Source organism: Molossus molossus, unplaced genomic scaffold, assembly GCF_014108415.1.
Source record: "Molossus molossus isolate mMolMol1 unplaced genomic scaffold, mMolMol1.p scaffold_m16_p_10, whole genome shotgun sequence".
Taxonomy (NCBI): Eukaryota; Metazoa; Chordata; class Mammalia; order Chiroptera; family Molossidae; genus Molossus; species Molossus molossus.
In genome coordinates, this window is record NW_023425345.1 from 69,982,529 (window position 1) to 70,002,301 (window position 19,773).

General features: G+C 38.9%; 1 protein-coding gene across 1 annotated transcript in view; it reads left to right on the forward strand.

The window, feature by feature from the left end:
• Window positions 1-19,773, forward strand: part of TAFA2 (TAFA chemokine like family member 2) — a 477,447-nt gene that overhangs the window by 426,935 nt on the left and 30,739 nt on the right. Inside the window, exons 3-4 of the mRNA XM_036252400.1 lie at window positions 5,886-6,038; window positions 7,036-7,160. Coding sequence (XP_036108293.1) covers window positions 5,886-6,038; window positions 7,036-7,160 — 278 coding nt within the window. The remainder of the gene's footprint in view (window positions 1-5,885; window positions 6,039-7,035; window positions 7,161-19,773) is intronic.

The following is a 19,773-nucleotide window of genomic DNA, read 5'->3' on the forward strand; positions in this document are numbered from 1 at the left end:
TCTCTGCACCACGAGGGCATCGTTCACTCCTTTCTCCTCACAGGGAAGAAGCACACTGTCTGCACCCGCGCCCTGACACACCGAACTTGGCCACGGTAGCCATCCACTGGCGGAATAATTTGTTACAATTCTTTGAATTATGTAAATATCTAAACAACTCTTTCTTTTTCATATTTATTCTGCATTGAGGCAAAACGATCCAGACTTTGAGATGTCCAACTTAACTGGCTTATCTTCCAGCTAATGCATTTGGGAAAATATACTGAACCATCTAGGAGCAAGTGCTACGGGGTAGCCAAGGTGGGCTAAGTTTGGGGGCAGTTACAACCTCCAAATTGGAGAGGCTTGTAACAATTTAAGGGCTATTTCTTGTGGACAGGTCCACTGTGGTGGTGGGGACTCTGCCCGAGACAGTCTCCACCATCAGGAACGGAATTGGTTGCTCTGGATGGTAGGGAGAAATGTGGTAAATTACATACTAGCTCTTTTTAATTTTTTAATTACAGTTGACATACAATATTATTAGTTTCTGCAACCTAGTGATCGAACGTTTATATACCTTACAGAGTGACCCTTCAATAAATCTACTCCCCATTTGACACTGTACACAGTTATTATGATTGACTATGTTCCCTATGCTGTACTTTACATTCCTGCGACTGTTTTGTAACTGCCAGTTTGTACTCCTTTTTCCCTTCACCCTGCCCTGCAACACCCATCCCACCTGGCAACCACCAGTTCGTTGTCTGTAGCTATGAGTTTGTTTCCGTTTTTTTGTTCATTTATTTTGTTTAGATTCCACACGTAAGTAAAATCACATGGTATTTGTTTTTTTCTTTTTTAACTTGGCAAAATAACTCCTAGGTCTATCCACGATGTTGCAAAAGGTAAGATTTCATTCTTTTTATGACTGAGTCATATTCCATTGTATATATGTTCCTCATCTTTATCCATTTGTCTATTGCAAATGGTGCTGCAATAAACATAGGGGTGTATATATATTTCCAAATTAGTGTTTTGGATTTCTTTGGATAAATACCCAGAAGTGGGAATGCTGGGTCATATGATATATTTTTAATTTGTTGAGGAAACACCGTGATGTTCCATAGTGGCTGCATCAATTTACCATCCCACCAAGTGCACAGAGTTTCCCTTTTCTCCACATCCTTGCCAGCACCCGTTTATTGATGATAGCCATCTTACAGGTGTAAGGTGAAATGTCATTCTGGTTTTGATTTGCATTTCTTTGATGATTAGTGATGTTGAGCATATTTTCATGTCTATTGGCTATCTGTATGTCTTGGGAGAAATGTATATTCATGTCCTTTGTCCATTTTTTAATTTAGATTGTTTTTAGTGTTAAGTGTATGAGTTTCTTATATAGTTTGGATAGTAACCTTTTATCAGATGTAATATTGGTGAATTGTCCTCCCATTCAGTGAGTTGGTTTTTCATTGTGTTGATGGTTTCCTTCACTATGCAAAACCTTTTAAGTTTGATGTAGTTCCATTTGTTTATTTTCCTTTTGTTCCCCTTGCCTGAGGAGACATGTCCAAAAGAAATATTGCTAAGAGTGATGTCAGAGAATTTACTACCTATGTTTTCTTTATGGTTTAAGGCCTTACACTTAAATTTTTAATCCATTTAGGTTTATTTTGTATGTAGGGTACAAAAATGGTATAGTTTTATATTTTGCCTGTGTCTATCCAGTTTTCATAACACCATTTATTGAAGAGACTCTCCTTAACCCATTGTATAGTCTTGCCTCCTTTGTCATATTTTAATTGTTCAGTTGTTCACACAGATAAAATCCTTTCCCAGTTGTCATAAGTGACTTATATTACTTAGCTTTCATTTCATTGGCCTAAGCAAGTCACAGCACTACATCTAAATGGAATGGAGTGGAGAAATACAGTATTGTCATGTCCCCAAAAAGGAGAAAACTAGAAATATTTGGTGAACAGCACTAATAACTACAAAAATGACTTTATCCTCTTATTTTTCTTGTCAAAGTCAAAATTTCTATATTGGCATTGGGGGAAAAATCAGATGAGTTTGTAATTCTTTTCCAGTGAATGATAAAATCTTTCTTACAACAAAGTTGGTAAAATGGCCTTGGTGCTAAAATGATGCCTTTTTTCCCAGGGGAGTGGTTGGGGGAACCTACCAAGTGCTGCTGCTGCTGTGGTCTGTGGGAGACCACAGAGCCCTATCCACCGTCACACTCCCATGAAACTCTCCGCTCAGCACTCTGCCTAACAGCTTCACTATTGAAGGATCCCTCATAATACCTTTAGCTTGGCTTCCACTCAAAGGCTTGCAGGATTAATCCCCTCATGACTAACATCTGTATTTCCCTAAATCACTATAAAAAATCCAAGCATCCTAAATGATCGATCATCATGGAGATGTTTATTTCCATTCTGCTCTGTAATTCCACCCCTTCTTCCATCCCCGGACCCTCCACCCCACAGGGTGCATCAGCTAACTCCCTGCCAGGTGATCCTCTCTACTCCTCCTCGGTAAATTTACATTTCCTCTGGTTTATTCTCAAATATCTCTCATATGTCATAGAAAAAAAATAGATAAAATCAGATATAAAAACTACCTTACCTTCTCACCACCTGATCCACAAACTCACATCTGCCACCCTTGGTGAAATGGATCGTGTCCTCACATCAATTTAATGTCAACCCCTCTGGTGCCCTGAATCTCAATTCCTTTATCCTTCTCAAGAACGTTCTTTTTCAATTACCTGTTTTTCTCTATTAGATCATTCCAGCAAGTAAGAGGGCTTTTAGAGCGTCCGTTTATTTCTTCCCTTCACAGAAAAACTCCATGAAAGAAAATTTTATAATTGTCTGTACAATTGTACATCTTATTCTGCACTAAACATACTTCAATCATGACTCTATCAGGCCACTAAAATGATTTTTCCTATGTTCAAACGCTAGCAATAATAAAAGCTAACCCAGTGTGCCTATGAGGCAGGAAGTGTTCTAAATACTTTATACATAACCAATCATTTAATTCCAAAACCAGCCCTGGGAAGATTATGCTATTAACATCCCTCTTTTAGACACAAAAAACTGCTACTCAGAGACATTAGGTAACTTTTTCCACATCACACAGCTGCTAGGAGGAGCTTAAATTTGAACCTAGCTACTCTGGTTTTGGAATATATGCTCTTAACCACTACATAATATTACTTTTTTAAGGGAAAATTATTTATCTTCATGTATTGAACCTTTCAGCAGCTTTTGACCTATTCAATCCATCCCTCCTTCCTGAAACATTTCATTCTTCGGCTTCCATGTCTTTATTTGGGGGTTCTTTTTCTCACACTTCATCTATTGCTCCTTGTCAGGCTTTCTTGCTGCTTCTCTCATTGCATCTGGGTTTGGGACCTTCTTTTCTTTCTCTTTCTTGCCAGTAGCCTCTCCATGGTAACTTGGTTCCGTCTATGGCTTGCACCTACTGAGTATGTATCTGCAGCCCAGATTTCTTCCCTAAGCTCTATTTCATAAATGTTGTTGCCTGATTTAAATCTCTACTTGAGTGTCTTATAAGGACCTCACATTTAACACAGACACAAAAGAACTATAGATATTGTAGCCCAACTCATTTTTTTTTTGCGAAATTCTCCTTTTTCTGAGGCGTTTCTACCTACCAACACCACTAACCTCTACTCACTCAGGGCAAGCATAGGAGTAGTCCTTGATTCCCTTTCCCCTCACATTTTCTCCTTTAGCAAGACAAACCAACTCTACATCGCAATACCTCTAACCTGCTACTTCTCCGCAAGCGTGCTGCTGTTAGTCTAGGGTAAGTTCCATCTTTTATCACTCGTACTCCTGTAATCTCTTCATAATTGGTTACCCTGATTCCATTCTTGCTGTCTTCAGTCCCTTCTGTGAAGTGCAGCCTGAGCAAACCCCTAAAGTGTTCATGAGATCAGACCATTTCTAACCAAAGATTTCCCTTGCAGTGAGAATAAAACCCCATCTCCTTACTGCGGCGTACCAGCCCCTGTGTGATCTTTCCACAGTTCCCTTCCCCTCCCAGTTGTTAGGCCACACTGGTCATCCTGCTGTCCTGAGAGCACACCATGCTTCCCCATTTCTGTGCCTTGTCATTGCTGCTCCCTCTCTTCGGAATGCTCTCCTTCCTTAGATCATCATAATGAGTGTTTCCTTCTGCTCACTCAGGTCATTATTCAGGTACCTCCTTAGAGAGGTCTTCCTTGAGACTCTTGCTAAAATACACATTCTCTCCCTGCTTCATTACGGTCACTAACATACTGCATTTCCTTCAAGGAGCTTAAAAAATCTAATCTTGTCCTACAGAATCGTGAACTTACGTATTATCATTTCTTTCTCCGGAGGAGTATGAGCTCTTACTCAGTATCGACTCAATGAAAATGCAACTAAGTACAGTGTATAAAGCTGTATGATGACTTGTATAATACAAAGCAGTCAATAAATTAAAGCAAATGAAATCATCCTTACCTAAGAAAGTATTTTCCAGAGCATGAGAGGATAGGAACAGAAGTCTGGCTCTTAAGTTTTTAGCTTTTATAGAGATACCTTTGTGTTTGAATCAAACAGAGAAGAATCCTTATTTGTATCTATAGTGGCAGAAAAATCTTTGTGACCTTGGAAATGGTATTTGCTTCTTGAACGTTCTTATGAGAATTACATATCAAAACTGTATGTCATACCTGAGCTTCTTGATCTCATATGGAAGTGGACAATGTGTGTGATTTGCTCTCTCTTGAAAGAAAAATTTAAAGATCTTTAACCTGAGTGATTGCTCAGTGGTTCCTCATCTCCCAGGGGAAGATGAATATAAATGCATATTGTGCTGACTTCATTTAAAATGGGTCTCAATATGTTTGTGACATTAAATGACTTCATCTCTTTACATTTTCTATTTGAATTTCTGTTTTTAAAGCAATCACAGTTTTAAAACTTCTGAAAGTATAGTATTTCAACAAATGGTGGATTCTAAGCTATTTTTTGCAGGTGAAACTTTTGCTTTATCATTTCACAGTAGGGTTAATACTTTTCAGAAGAAATGCTGAACAGAAAATGATGACAGCAACTAGAACCTGATCATAGTGTGATGTCAGGTCCAAAGATTTCATCTTTGCAGCCGTCCTGCAAGGCAGGTGACATGGCCAGGGAGCCGCACAGCGTTTTGGACTGGGTCTCCAGGCTAGATGTAAACCCACCCAAGTTCTGGCTGCACTTGGTGCCATGTGGTGGCAGTTGTCCCCTCAGGCAAAATTGGAAGGAATAATTTGGGGGTTCTGAAACTGGCTGGAACTTTTGGGACAATAATAGCAATTTCAAGAATCAACCAATTAGTTCATTTCCAGGGAAACTGTACAGAAGAATAGTACGGAAGGGGCATCCCCCCTTTATCATCGCTTCTTGAAAACTGTTATTTTGCCTGACCTTACCTTCAGCTGCAGAAGAACATGACCTTTATATTAACCCCCAGCCCCACGGCAGCATACCCTGTCCAGGGGTTTACCTTACTTTGATAAACATGTTCAACAAAAAGGTGTAAAAAGGAAGCAGCATGTATATATGTTTTCAATGGCACCCTATATGCCTCTATAGTTCAGACTGTTCTAACAGATTATTTTAATCCCGTCGCTAATTGTTCTTGCTTCACCAAGCATTTGCTGACAGAAACGGTCCTGCCACATTTAGAAAAGAAATCAGCTCTGCATTCCGGAGTCAGCATCGCTGTAGTTCTAGTTTCATGCATGGTGGGTCCCTTATAGGGCTATATTTAACGCACTTCTAATTAAAAAGAGGGAGGAAGTGTCCAAAGCGTTCTCAGTGTCGTCTCCTCCTTTGTCTTTGCTTGTACAGCTCACCATGTCAAAACGGGCACTTGTGAGGTGGTGGCGCTCCACAGATGCTGTAACAAGAACAAGATAGAAGAACGGTCACAAACGGTCAAGTGCTCCTGCTTCCCCGGGCAGGTGGCAGGCACCACGAGAGCTGCTCCATCTTGCGTGGATGGTGGGACTTCTTACATTGCTCATTGCGGTGATATAGCTGGGGACTGCTTAGAACTGGAACCCCACTATAATGCTGTTCACCGGGCCAATTCTGAGGGACCATGCTGTAAATTGCGGGGTTGATACGAGGTTATTTGGAAGGTGGTCTAAGATCTTATGCAGTTCAGTAACAAACGGCATTATAATGAGGTTCCAACAAGATCATGTGCTGCTCTGATACCATGGAATACTGATTTGCCAGCTGGGGATTTGTGTGTAAATTAATTGGGGAAGAAAAGATGAAAACAGATGGTGAAATAGTATGAATTTCTAAACCCATGGTGAAAAAAAGAAACACCATACATATAAGAGAATGTTTAGTTGTGGATAGAATTTACATAAAATGTTGGTTATTATAAAGATGCATCAAAATGCTAATTTCTTTACTTGAGTATTTACCTAATTACAAAAGGATATAAATTCTTATATGGGACATTTAATTGATGTTACCATAAATAATAATTTAAGTGCTCATATTAGTATGGTACATTTTTGTGATGATGGTTCCTGCCCACAGTAAAAAAAAAATTGCATTAACTCTAATATCTGATTTTCAGCCTACTGTGGGAAATATGACATTTATTCTAAAATATTGACTAAATTGGTCAGGGGCTTATTTGTTTATGTAAATCAATGCATGCATACATACTCATAGTTTCTTTAAAATAGATTTGTTTTCATGAAGCCTACATATTCACATGAAAAATCCTTCAACAATGTGCTTCTAGTTTACAATGCTATGTTGTACATTTACAAACTTAAGAGGGTAGATCTCATGTAAAGTAACTATGCTACTCAGAAAATGTAGATTTAGTTGCTTTGGACAAAACAAGGAGCAAGCCTCAAAATCCAGTCTACCCAGTGGTGGGGAAAGACGGTGGATTTCTCTTTCTTTAAATGTGCAGTCAGAGAAAGAAACCCACATGGAAAACGCTGAGTCAATTTTCTGTGTCCTGTAGCTTCCATAGTGGAACAGAAATGGTGGTGTCATATGCAGCCATGTCTTGAGGGAGAGGAATGTAAAGTTCTCCCGGATCGGAAAGGATGGAGCTGTTCCTCTGGGAATAAAGTGAAAACAACTAGGGTAAGTGGACAGCCAACTTGGGAAATTGAAATGTCTCTAGAATGAGAGAGTCTAATTCTCCATAGTACATTTTTCCTCCCATTTTCTCCCTAATTCATTTTTCCATAGCACCTTTTAATTCAGAATAACATCTCTAGATTGCCATCAACTGTCATGCTATCTAATAAACAAACGCTGTTTGTTCCTTCATGAGATACTAACAGTCATAGGAACATCCCCCAAGGATACATATTACAAATTCTGGAAAGGTGACCCTGATCCCTTATTCTGCTCATGGATAGAAATCTGAATAGATTCATAAAAATGAATAAATCTTAGATGTTATTTTATATATGACAATAAAATTGGCCAACTTTCTTTCGAGAAAGTATTTTGATCTCCCTGATTTCTGTATTAATAAATAGTTTTCTAATAGAATATAAATCTTTACATGGGCCTATTTAATTTATATTACCATAAATAATTCATTCAGTGCTCAAATTAGAATGATGTACTCCATGGGTCAATATGAAAATAATACTCTTTAGACAATGATATATTTCAGCTTGTAATGCTAACTTCTGGGAAATGAGAGAGAGGTGAAAAATAGCATTATTCTTTGACTTCCTAATTAGCTCAGTGGATGTTCTGGACTAGCAGACTTTAAATTATTTTCTTTGTGGAATCAGCTAGTGAAGGTTCTGCCTTGTTTTGCCTTTTGCTCTGAAAGGAAAGCAGACAACTGATTAGAAGTGAATGATGGCCCAAGGGGATGTTTTATAAAAAACGTTAACATAAAACTAGATAATGGTTAGTTGACAGTAACACTTTTTTAAAAATCTTTCTGGACACTGCAAGAGGATTATTTTATAACCCTCCCATCAGATATATAATTCAGTCTTCCAAGTAATGATTGTTCAGATGCAGAAGTAACCAAATTTTCCATAACATAAATAATAACTATATTTTATCCATTTTTTTGTGACTTTAAGTTGACTAAATACTGGCATGCTATTCCAAAATCCAGAGCACATGCTCACTTCATTTGAGGAATTGTATTATTCCGTTAGTTAGCATGTAATATAATCCATATTGATTTATCAAAACATTCTGGCTATATAAAATTTACTTAAAAGCAATTTATAGCATGAAAATGTTTTTTCCTAACACCATGAAGTCTTAGTTCAAAATTGCACTTATAAAAATTCACTGGGTTTGAGGTTCTAAAACAAATTTTTTTAAAAATAGTGAGTTCTCTACAACTAAATTTTATGTTTTTATCACTTCAATGGACATTAAGCTAACAGTTATTGGATACTTAAAACATATGACATATACTGAACAAAGTGTTTCATGTGAATTAGCTCATTTAATTCACTTAATAACCCTGTAAAGAAGATAATATCTTCTTTTTACAGATGAGTAAACCTAAACTTCAAAATGTTAAGTGACTTCCCAAGGTCATATAGCTAATTAATACAGAAGCCAGGGTTCAAACCACACAGTCTCATTCCAGACTTAATCTCTTAAACTGTAATTCATACTACATAATTTAGCATATCCTTAAATAATAGTAATAAAAGTTTCCTATAGTTCTTTTCATATGAGGTAGCCCTTTAAAAATAGCTTTTAACATTTTTGATCATTGAAATGAGAAGGTCAAGACAATATGATCTAAATTCTCATAGGAGATTGTTTCACAAGTGTTGCTTCCTTCTTGCTTGGGCCACATTCTCAATTGTCCAAACTTAAAATTCAGTCTCTGCCTCACAAATTCTTCATCATGTAATGAAACAAGATGGATAAGAGACTGATGACTCATGAATTTTCAAAGACCACATCTAGATTCTCCAGTTTGTTTCCATTATAAAGTGTTATCCCACATATAGTGGGTTACACTTCCTGTTTTTTTTTGTTCATCTCTTTTGCCCTGGAGAACAACGGAGAGGATTCATGCAACAGTAGACATTTGGATTCAGTTACTTTTAAGATTTCTTCCAATTCTGAGAGTATATCGCTTCTTATTTGAAAAGGAAAAATCATCACAGGTAAGAGAAGCCAAGAGGACTTGAAAGAAAGAGCTTCTCAAGTACAATCAAAGCAAATTATTTTCTTTTCTTTTTACTTCAGAAGAAAAAGATTGCTGGTAAAAATGAAGCTACTTAGACATTTTGACTAAAGGAACATTGTGGCATTCCAAATGCCTAGGCAAAAAGATGTGCAATTATGAATGTTAGTGTAGCTCACAAAACAATCTGGATAAATTCCCTGAGGTGATAAAGGAGTAAAATTTCGAGGAACTTCTAGGCAAGATGGAAGTGTATGTAGACGCTGTGCTCACCTCTTCCCATGACTACATCAGAATTACAACTAAGTTATAGACCAGTCATCATTGAGAACCACCTTAAGACTAGCTGAAGAGAAGTCCTGCAACTAAGGATATAAAGAAGCCGTGATGAGACATGGAATGGGCAGTGTGGCAATTAAGAATTGGGAGGGATCTCTCTACTGTGGAGGTCCCCCAGGAGGAACACGGGGTCCCAGCCACACATTGGGCTCCCCAACCTGGGGCACCAAAGCCAGAAAGAAGAGTCCCCATAACATCTGGCTACAAAGATAGGCAGAGATTGCACCTCAGTGATGGAGGGCTGCTGGAGTCCCAGGTATTCCTCTTGAGGGGCTACCACGTGGACTCACATGCACTTGCTATGGCTCCAGCACAGGGGCAGCAGCTCAGACAGTAACAGGAACATAGGGGGAAGAATTGAACTGACTAGCTGAGGGGTGAGAGCTGGAGGGGCAGCTCTCCCCAGGGACTAAAGTGCAAGAAGGCACCATTGCTTCTTTGTTGAGCCCTCCCACAACCTAGCTGGTGAGTGCCAAATGTGAGCTCTCCAATACCCTGGCTAACACTGTTCGCCCCACCAGGGTGACTCCCTGAGACTATACCCCACCCAAATAATGTGCCTGCCTCGAGCTGCTTCCAGTGGCATTTCCAGAGGAGAAGTCTACCTTGGCTCATGCTATGGACTTTCCTCAAAGGTCCACAAACCCCAAACAAGCAATGGCCAGCTTTAGCATGCCCTATACCTCTTTCTAAGTGACCCCAAGTGATGGCCAGTCTTAACTTGCATTGTAACGCATCATGTGGCCCCTCGCCTGGCATAAGCTATGGCCAGCTTGGCTTCAAACTTAGCTTTAACTAAATGGCCACAAGCTCAGCACAAGTGGCAGCCAGCTCATTTCACAGCATAGCCTCTCCCAAGCATGCCAGAAACAGCAACCAACTGCAGAGCACTTGGTAGCTCCCACCAGGTGGCCCTAAGCTGGGCACATATGGCAGCTGACCTTGGCCTGCACTGGAGCCCTCTTCAGAAGTTATAAAACAAATGCATCATGTGGCCAGCTTCAGCCCACACCACAGTATCACCCAGCCAGCTTCACAAACAACATAGCCAAAGAACAGACTCGGCAGGCACCAGAGCTCAGCTGAAGGGACTCCTACTCCATGGGGGTCAGCCCCTGAACATCAGCTTGCCTGCTGTAGTCATGGTTAGCCCACACAGCCAGTCAGCTTGAGGATCAATCCCACCCACTGAAGTGCCAGTAACAATCAAGGCTCCACTACAGTGGGAGAGGGCACACACAAGGGACACTCCTGGAACACCCTGCTCAGGTGAACAGTGAGACTACGCTGCTGGGCATCACAGGACACCTACTAAGAAAAGGTGACTTCGTCAAGGCTGGGAGATGTAACATATCCACCTATTCCATAGAAACAAAAACAGGGTGCCAGCCCAAATGAGGAGACAAAGAAACATGCCAAATGAAAGAAAAGGACAAAACTCCAGAAAAGAAACTAACAAAATAGAGACAAGCAATCTACCAGATATAAAGATGCTCAATGAAATTACAGGAAGAATAGATGCATTCAGTAAGAACCTAAACAAAGCCATAAGAAAAACAAGTAAAAAATGATGGATATAATAACTGAAGAGGGCGACAAGCAACACCACAGAAATATAAAAAACTATAAGGAAATACTGTGAACAATTATATGCCAACAAATTAGGCAACCTGGAAAAATGGATAAATCCCTAAAAACATACAATTTCTCCAGAATGAATCAAGAATGGAAAATCTAAACAGACTGATAACCAATAATGAAATTGAACCAGTAATTAAAAAAAAAACAAAAAACTCCAAACAAACAATAGCCCCGAAGCAGATGACTTCATAGGTGGATTTTACAACATTCAAAGAAGGAATAAGCACCTATTCTCTGTTCCAAAAAGTTGAAGAGGAGGGAAGGCTGCCAAACTCATTTTATAAGGCCAGCATTACCCTGATACCATACAAAAAAAAAAAAAAAAAAAGAAAAGAAAATTATAAGCCAATATCCCCGATGAACATAGATGCAAAAATCCTCAACAAAATAGCAAGCTGAATTCAGCAATACATTAAAAAGATCATATACCATGATCAAGGGGGATTTATCTTTAAGATGCAAGTTTGGCTCAATATATGCAAAACAATTAATGTGATACACCACATAAACAAAATTAAGGATAAATATCATATCAGTAGATGCATTTGACAAAACTTAACATCCACTTAAGATAAAAGTCTCAGCAAATTGGAGCTAGAAGAACTATACCTTAACATGTTAAAGGCTTATATATGATGAATGCACAGCTACAATCATACTCAATGGGAAAAAGTGCAAGCTTTTTCTTTATGATCAGGAACAGGATTAAGGATGTCCACTTCTCCCACTTTAAATCAACATAGTTTGGAAGTTCTAGTTACAACACTCAGACAAGGAAAAGAAATAAAAGCATCTGAATTGGAAAGGAAGAAGTAAAACTCATTATTTTTTAGATGACGTGATACTATATAAAAAGAAGCCCATAGATTAAAAATAACACTAGAACTAATAAATGAATTCAGCAAATAGCAGGATACAAAATTAATATTGTGCAATTGGTTGCATTTTTATATACCATAAAAAACTATCAGAAAGAGAATTTAAGAAAACAATCCCATTTACAATTGATCAATAAGAATAAAATACCTAGAAATAAATTTAAACAAGAAGGTATCACCTCACAATGATCAGAATGGCTAGTAACAATAAATCAATAAACAAAAGTGTTGGTAAAGATGTGTAGCAACAAGAACCCTCATGTGCTGTTGGTGGGATTGTAAATTGGTAAGCTACTATGGAAACAGTAAGATAATTCCTCAAAAAATTAAAACTAGGATTACCATATGACCCAGCAATTCACTTCTGTGTATTTAGCAGAAGTAATTCAAAACCTGAATTCAAAAAGGTGTATGCACCCCTATGTTCATTTCAGCATTATTTACAGTAGCCAAGATATGGAAGGAAGCAACCTAAGTGTTAACCAATAGATGACTGGATAAACAAGTGTTACATATATACAATGGACTCTTACTCACCTCCCCCAAAAGAAAGAAAGAGTGCCATTTGTGACACCACGGTGGGCCGAGAAGTTATTATGCTAAGAGTGAAATAAGACAGAGAAAGACAAATACTGTATGATTTCACTTACATGTGGAATCTAAAAACAAAATCAAGGAACAAACAAATCAGAAATAAACTCATAGATACAGAGAACAATTTGATGGTTACCAGATGGGAGGGGGGTTGAAGGGATATATGAAAAAGGTGAAAGAATTATGAAGTACAAGTTTCTAGTTTAAAAAAATAACTATGTATGGCGTCAGGTACTAGACTTATTGGGGTGATCACTTCATAAATTATATAAATATCTAATCATTATGTTGTAAACCTGAAACATAATATTGTATGTCAACTATAGTTGAACATTTTTTTAATTAAAAAAAAATAAGCAAAGTTTCCAAGCCATCAGGTTATTATTGTTCTACCATTTCTATGGAAATAGAGCAAAAAGTATAGGAAATTTCAACTTTTGATATTGCTCTTGTATAATATTACTTTTCCCACAGTGGAAGTGTTAGAAGTAGTTTATGCCATGCATAAATAGCAGCAACATTATTGAGACACCTGTTTATTATTTTAATCACTGGTATTATTTTCCACTTGCCAGAGTTGAATAAGGTCTCCATTGCTGTGGTGAGCCACTGAGGCCCTGCTGTGCTGGTCCCAGATACACATGCCATAGTCCAGAAGTTAAGCAGCAATTGATTACAAAGTAACCGAAGAGCTCTTCTTAGCCAAAAGGCATTTGTGTTTCTTATGCATAAGATGTTGGTTTTGTGGAATTATCACTGCAAGCAAAATGGCCCCCAAAATGATTTAAAATTGCAATAATGTACACCCTACCTTATAATTGCCCATATCCAATCTGGAGTTCTCTGGTAAGCCTAAAGTATTCAGCCAAAAACAGCAATGAGGTTCAGTTGGCTTCAGCAGAGATGCGTGGTACTTTCCAGAACAGGTTGGAGGCTGGGTGAATTCCTCAGGTAAGACCGATCTGGAACTCACATGGCTCTTCCTACTCTAAATATGAATTATATCCTCATTTTGTCTTTGTCCTGGATTCTGGAAGCTTACTGTTCTGACCCACGTCCTACAAAAGGCAAGGGACATCAGGATGTTGCAACATGTTCTTCAAAGTCCCAAACATTTAATCTGTAGAGAAAGGAGGGTGCACATTTGTTTACCAAACCTGATCATCTCTCACTTTAGAGGTGGAAACTCATGACTGTCTGTGACATCCTTAACCTTATATTGTATTACTTTTAAGAACTCCTAAGTTAAAAAAGAAAGAAACGGAAAGTCATAAAAGCCTTTTGATTTCAAACTTCAGTTTAAAGATAAATAATGAAGAATTTTTCAAAGCGTCATTAATGAAAGAAGAGTCTTTCCAGTGTGAAAGAGCACATAATTATATGCTAATTATATAACACTAAAGTAGCAGGGGAAAGAACTGTGGAACTTGTGAGATGTGAGGGAAAAAATCTTTGATAACATTGTTGGAATTTTCAAAAAAATAGACTGTGATGAATTTCTTTTAATGTTTTGATATTCTTTCTCTGCGGAACATCTCCTAAAGGAGCATACATCCTACTTTTAGATATACAGCCCCTTGGCTGTTGGTGTGGACTTTAAACTCCTGTGGTCCCTGCAGCTCTTTGTGTCTGATTCTTACGAAGGAAGAATGAACTTAATTTCACATTATACAAGATTTTGTATTTTCATTAGAAATATTAATTTTTACGAATCATGACTCTCACATCAATTTACTTTTCCTATGCTTAGGAAGACATTTTCTGGGTAATTTTTAAGTAATTAGAATTCTTTCATCTTCACTCATTTACTTCAAGTGCCTTGAGCAGACAAGAATTCTGTAATTTTTGAATGTCTCGTCGAATACAAGTAGATTTTAAGGACATGAAATGATTTTATTTTGTTCTATAGTGTAATGAAAATCATTAGATATTAAGAATTTCTTATGTATGAACATTCTGTAATAATAAGGCTCAGGTTGAAATCAAAGCAACAAAAGCAAATGTGGGCTGTGCCCTCTGAAAAGTGCATTGCAGGTATCATCTCATTTAATTTCCCAGCCACAGTAGGCACTAACAGGACTACAAAGATGTATGACATGATTTCTGCCCCCGTCCTCCCTGGTCTGTGTGCTTGAGTGGAGGAATGAATAAGTGTAGTGTTACTTACTCTGTTCTTATCTTAATGCAGTCCACTGACAATACACACTAGGATCACTGGTAAATACAAGTCAAGAGTAACATTGTTATAATAATGGGGATAGCATAAGCCTTGAGTTCAACTTCCTCATCTGCAAAATAATGAGGATGTTGAGCCAGATCCAATTTCATGTTCTTCTAACCAACCTTTATTCTTTGGTCCCATGTGCCAAGGATATTCCTAACTTCCTTTCTAGCTAAATTGATATGACTCTAATAACTGGGTAATCTCAGAAGATTGATAAGGACTGGGTTTTAGTCCTTTCCCTATAAAGGAGAATAGAGATCGTGTCTGATGAGGATTTGCTGATTAAAGCCGAAGCCACCCCCTTCCAGATGTTGCCAGATTGTATACCAAGACTCAGTGCCAATGCTCTGTTGACAGTGACCAGGGTTGCTATTTCAGGCTGAAGGCAAAGGAAGAATATATCAAGAGGGAAAAGTTTCATTTCCTTACCTAAGGGGATGCAATTTGTGTGAATTCTTTAATCATAGTGCTCTCTCTTCCTTGCAAATTTAATCATAGACTTAGGATAGTGTACTTCTTTCTTGACCAGTCATTCTTAAGATACATTTCCCATTCATTTTTCTTCATCTCACCTCTTCAAGTCAGGCCCTAAATTGCACCCTGGTCCACAGCACAGAGCGTGATGACCTTTAGGGCTGTGATTTCTCAATTACTTTGATGGTACCTATAGTAAAAAATACATCTTACAGCCCTGGCTAAGTTGGAGCGTCATCCCATACACCAAAAGTTTGCAGGTTTGCTTCCCAGTCAGGGCACATACCAAGGTTGCAGGTTCGATCCCTGCTCAGAGTGTGTGCAGGAGGCAACCAATCGATGTTTCTCTCTCCCTCTAAAATCAATATAAATAAAAACATACATACATAAAAAGAAAAAAGAAATACATCTTATATGTAATCTAGCATACATTCACCCACAGTCATACCCCCCACAGTAAAATTAAAGTTATGATGTTTGGGTTCTATTTCCTTCTTTCCTAGCTCAACCCTATAAATTGATTTTATGACTTGCCAATATGTTATAAGATGTAGTTTAAAAATCACTACTTTAGGAAGTGGTATTTGATTACTTTCTGTGCCCGCTTCTTGAAAGTGGTAGCCACCATAACTTGTGGATTTAGAAACTACAGAAAAGACAGTTTTCAAATCAATATATCTTTTACATTTTAATTTTAAGTATTTAAAAATTTTTTTTCTTTATTGATTTTAGAGAGAGGAAAGGAGAGAGGGAGATAGAAACATCGATGGCAGAGAACACCAATTGACTGCCTCCTGCATGCCCCCCACTGGAGATTTGGCCCACAACCTGGGCATGTGCCCTGGCCAGGAATCAAACCAGTGACCTCTTGGTGCATGGGTCGACATTCAACCACACTGGCCAAAATAATGTTAAGTATTTTAATGAAATGTTTTGAGGTAAAAATTTTATAAGCTCTTGTAAAATATATATGTCATGGAAAATAATGTGTGTACTATATATATTCATTAAGTCAACAAGTATTTGAGGGTTTACGATTGCCAGTGCTATTCTAGGTTTCTATTATCCTATTGGCTGTCATCTGGGAGACTCTCTCACCTCCAGAATGCCTGTCTTCCTCATGGTCCCGTCAGTGCTATTCTAGGTGCTGGAGCGCAGCATAGAAAAACAGATGAGAATCCCTGCCCTCATAAGGCCTGTATTCTAAGAGGGTATATTTGTTTTCTGTTGCTGTAATTTTAGTGACTTAAAGCAACATCTGATATCTAGGTCAGACATACAGGCACAGTCAGCTGTTTCTCGGCTCTGTATTTCACATGCCTGAAATTAAGGAGTGTGATTCACCTTTCACAACAGAACTATTGTTCATCCTCACATGAGGATATCTGTTTATTGATCCCTAAGGAGAGTGGTGGGGGAGGACACAGACATCAATTAGTTGCCTCCCACATGCCCCAACCAGCGCTAGGAATGGAACCTGCAACCCAAGTATGTCCTCTTGACCGGGAATCAAACCTGTGACACTTGGGGGAAGCGGGCCGGCGCTCTAACCACTGAGCTACCCCGGCCAGGGCCAGAACTACTTTTCATTCTGGAGGTTCTAGGGGTGAATCTGCTTCTAGGTTCACTCAGGATATGGGCAGAATTTGGTTCCTTGTGAATGAAGGAATGAGGTTTCTATACCCCTTGGGGCGGTCATCTGGGAGACCCACCTCCTGCAGAATGCCTGCCTTCCTCACCATGTTGCCCTTTGCCCTCATCACCTTCAAAGCAGCCAGGCCATGCTGAGTCTTCCTCACACTTTGACTCTCTCTGAGTCCCTGTTCCCCCAGCTCTCCTCTGCTTCCTCTTCTAAGGGCTCAGGTGATTGCATTGGTTCCCCCCAGATTAACAACTTTAATTAAACTGCCAAGTCCTTTCACAGCGGTACTTAGATTCATGTTTGTGTGGACAGAGGACAGAAATCTTGGGGGTGTCTCTTTAGAATTCCATTTACCAAATAGGGAGACAAAAATATAAAATAATTGCATGTCTGATGGGGTAGGTGCTACGGGAAGGGCATGGAGAGGGCTGAGCAAGGGAGTTTGCATATGTGATTAAGGGCTTGAAGGAGATAAGGGGATGAGACACAGGCTACCTGGAGGACAGGTAAAGGGGAGAACAAGTAAAAAGTACCTGAGGAGGGGGACGCCTGGGAGCATCATTTCAAAGGCTGCGGTGATGCAGTGCTCCAGCGGCTGAATTCAGGGTCAGACAGGTACATGAGGCATGTCAAGGCTGATGTAGATTTTACATTAATATTCACTAATTCTAGGTCATTTGACTTAATGGAAGCTTAACTATGCTATAGAACCTTGAATTTGATATTTATGAAGAAAAATGGGTGATATATATATATTTTTTTACTATAGCAACAAGAAATGCAGACATGGAATGAAATTCATTTTAGAAAAGAGTTAAAATCTCAAAGGATATGGGCATTTAGAGAAAGCACTTAAAGAACTGTGTAGTTACTATGATAATAATTATTTTATAAAGAGATTTGGACAGGAATGAATGAATACATTGAAGGTATTTTTATCCTCAAATAGATGTTGAATCCAAAGGTAGGAAGGACACCAAGTTAGGTGTCCAGGAAATAGCATGAGCACAAGTAACACTTTAAACCTGATGTTTTAAAGTTCAGAGCTGCTGCCTGGCCGCTGTGGTTCAGTCATTGAGCATTGACCCATGTACCAAGAGGTTGCTGGTTCAATTCTCCATCAGGGCACATGCCTAGGTTGTGGGTCAAATCCCTAGTGGGGGGGCATGCAGGAAGCAGCCAGTCGATGTTCTCTCTCATTGATATTTCTCTCACTCTCTTCCTCTTCCTTTCTCTCTAATATAATAAAGGAAAAAAATTAAAATTTAGAGCTACTTAACAGTAATTAAATAGAATCAAGAGTGTCTGCCTCAGTGTTTGTTCAGTTATTGGAAATTCATGCAAAGACTTTATTATTATTTTTTAATCCTCACCCGAGGACATTTTTACATTTATCTTCAGACAGAGAGGGAGGAAGAGAGAGAAACATTGATGTTAGAGAGACGCATCGAGTGGTTGCCACCCACATGACCCCAACCAGGAGTGGGGACAAACTGCAACCAAGGCAAGTGTCCTTAGTGGGAACCCATCCCGGAACTCTATGGTCCATAGGCCGACGCTCTAACTGCTGAGCCAAACCAGGCAGGGCCATGTAAAAACTTTAGAAAAATGTATCATCAGGGCTATATTTCTAAGACCTGTCCTATATTTTTACAATTGATGGACAATATAGGAGTGCTTTGAAATTCCTTTAAGATTTAAATGCTTGTATAGTATTTCAGCCAGGTGTTTATTGATAGGTGTTACTCTGAATAGTATGCTTATAATCTTATAATTAATTGTGAATGTTCACCCATTGTAATGGAATTTAGTTTGGGCATCATAGAATTTCATTAGCAACAGCGAGGTACATCTTTAGGCTACTATTGATCTCCTGCGAATTAAGTTCTGAGAACAACAGCCCTCTTACCTGTGGTCTGAGGGCTAAAATTCTGTCAGGGATTTATTTTTAATATTGAAGAGCTTCATATTAGTCTAGAGGTAAGTGTTCCTGGGAGAGGCAGCACTTCCATCTGTTTTCAGGTATGTGAAGTGCCTTAATTAAAGAGGAACAGTACCTCATTGAACTTGAACAAAACAAGTTCAAGGAACCCTTGCTAGTGGGGCTGCTCTGCCTGTTCCTTTGCCCATGGTGGGTGACAGCCCGGCTTTTAAAACATATAGGTAGTCTCCCCTGTATATAGCCCCCACCCCCGGGCTCTTTCCCTCCTCTGCAACTCCCACATTTTCTGTGGAATTTAAACCCCTAATCAATGATTTCAGATCCAATTCTATTTTCTTACTTTGGAGAGTGAGGTGAAGGTATTTTTTATTGAGAAATAAAAACATAATTTCCCCACAAGCTCAGAATTCTAAGTGCTTTATGATTTGTGCTGAGACCGTGGGCTAATTCCCTGCTCTCTCTGGGGTGAGAGTGAATCACAGCGCCCTGCTGGGTAATCCACCTCTGAACACTGGAGCGATGGCTGTGAAGTGTAGACTGCAAAGGCAGAGCTGAGCTTCATTCAAAAGGATCAGACCTTCGCTGGGTAACCCAGAAAGTTTCTGAACACCAGCTCTGAGTGAGCTAGAAAAAGGAGGCATATGTAAAGGACTTTGTGGATATTTACTTCAGAGAACAGAAGGACTAGTTCAAACAGAAGAGTATTTGAAGACCTATCATATGGAAGAAAAAATTAGACTTGTTCTGTGTGGATACAAGGAATACAGTTAAGTCCAAAATTTACATCTTTTTCTGTCAGCTCTAGAAAGTGTTGAATGGGCTGCCTTGGAAA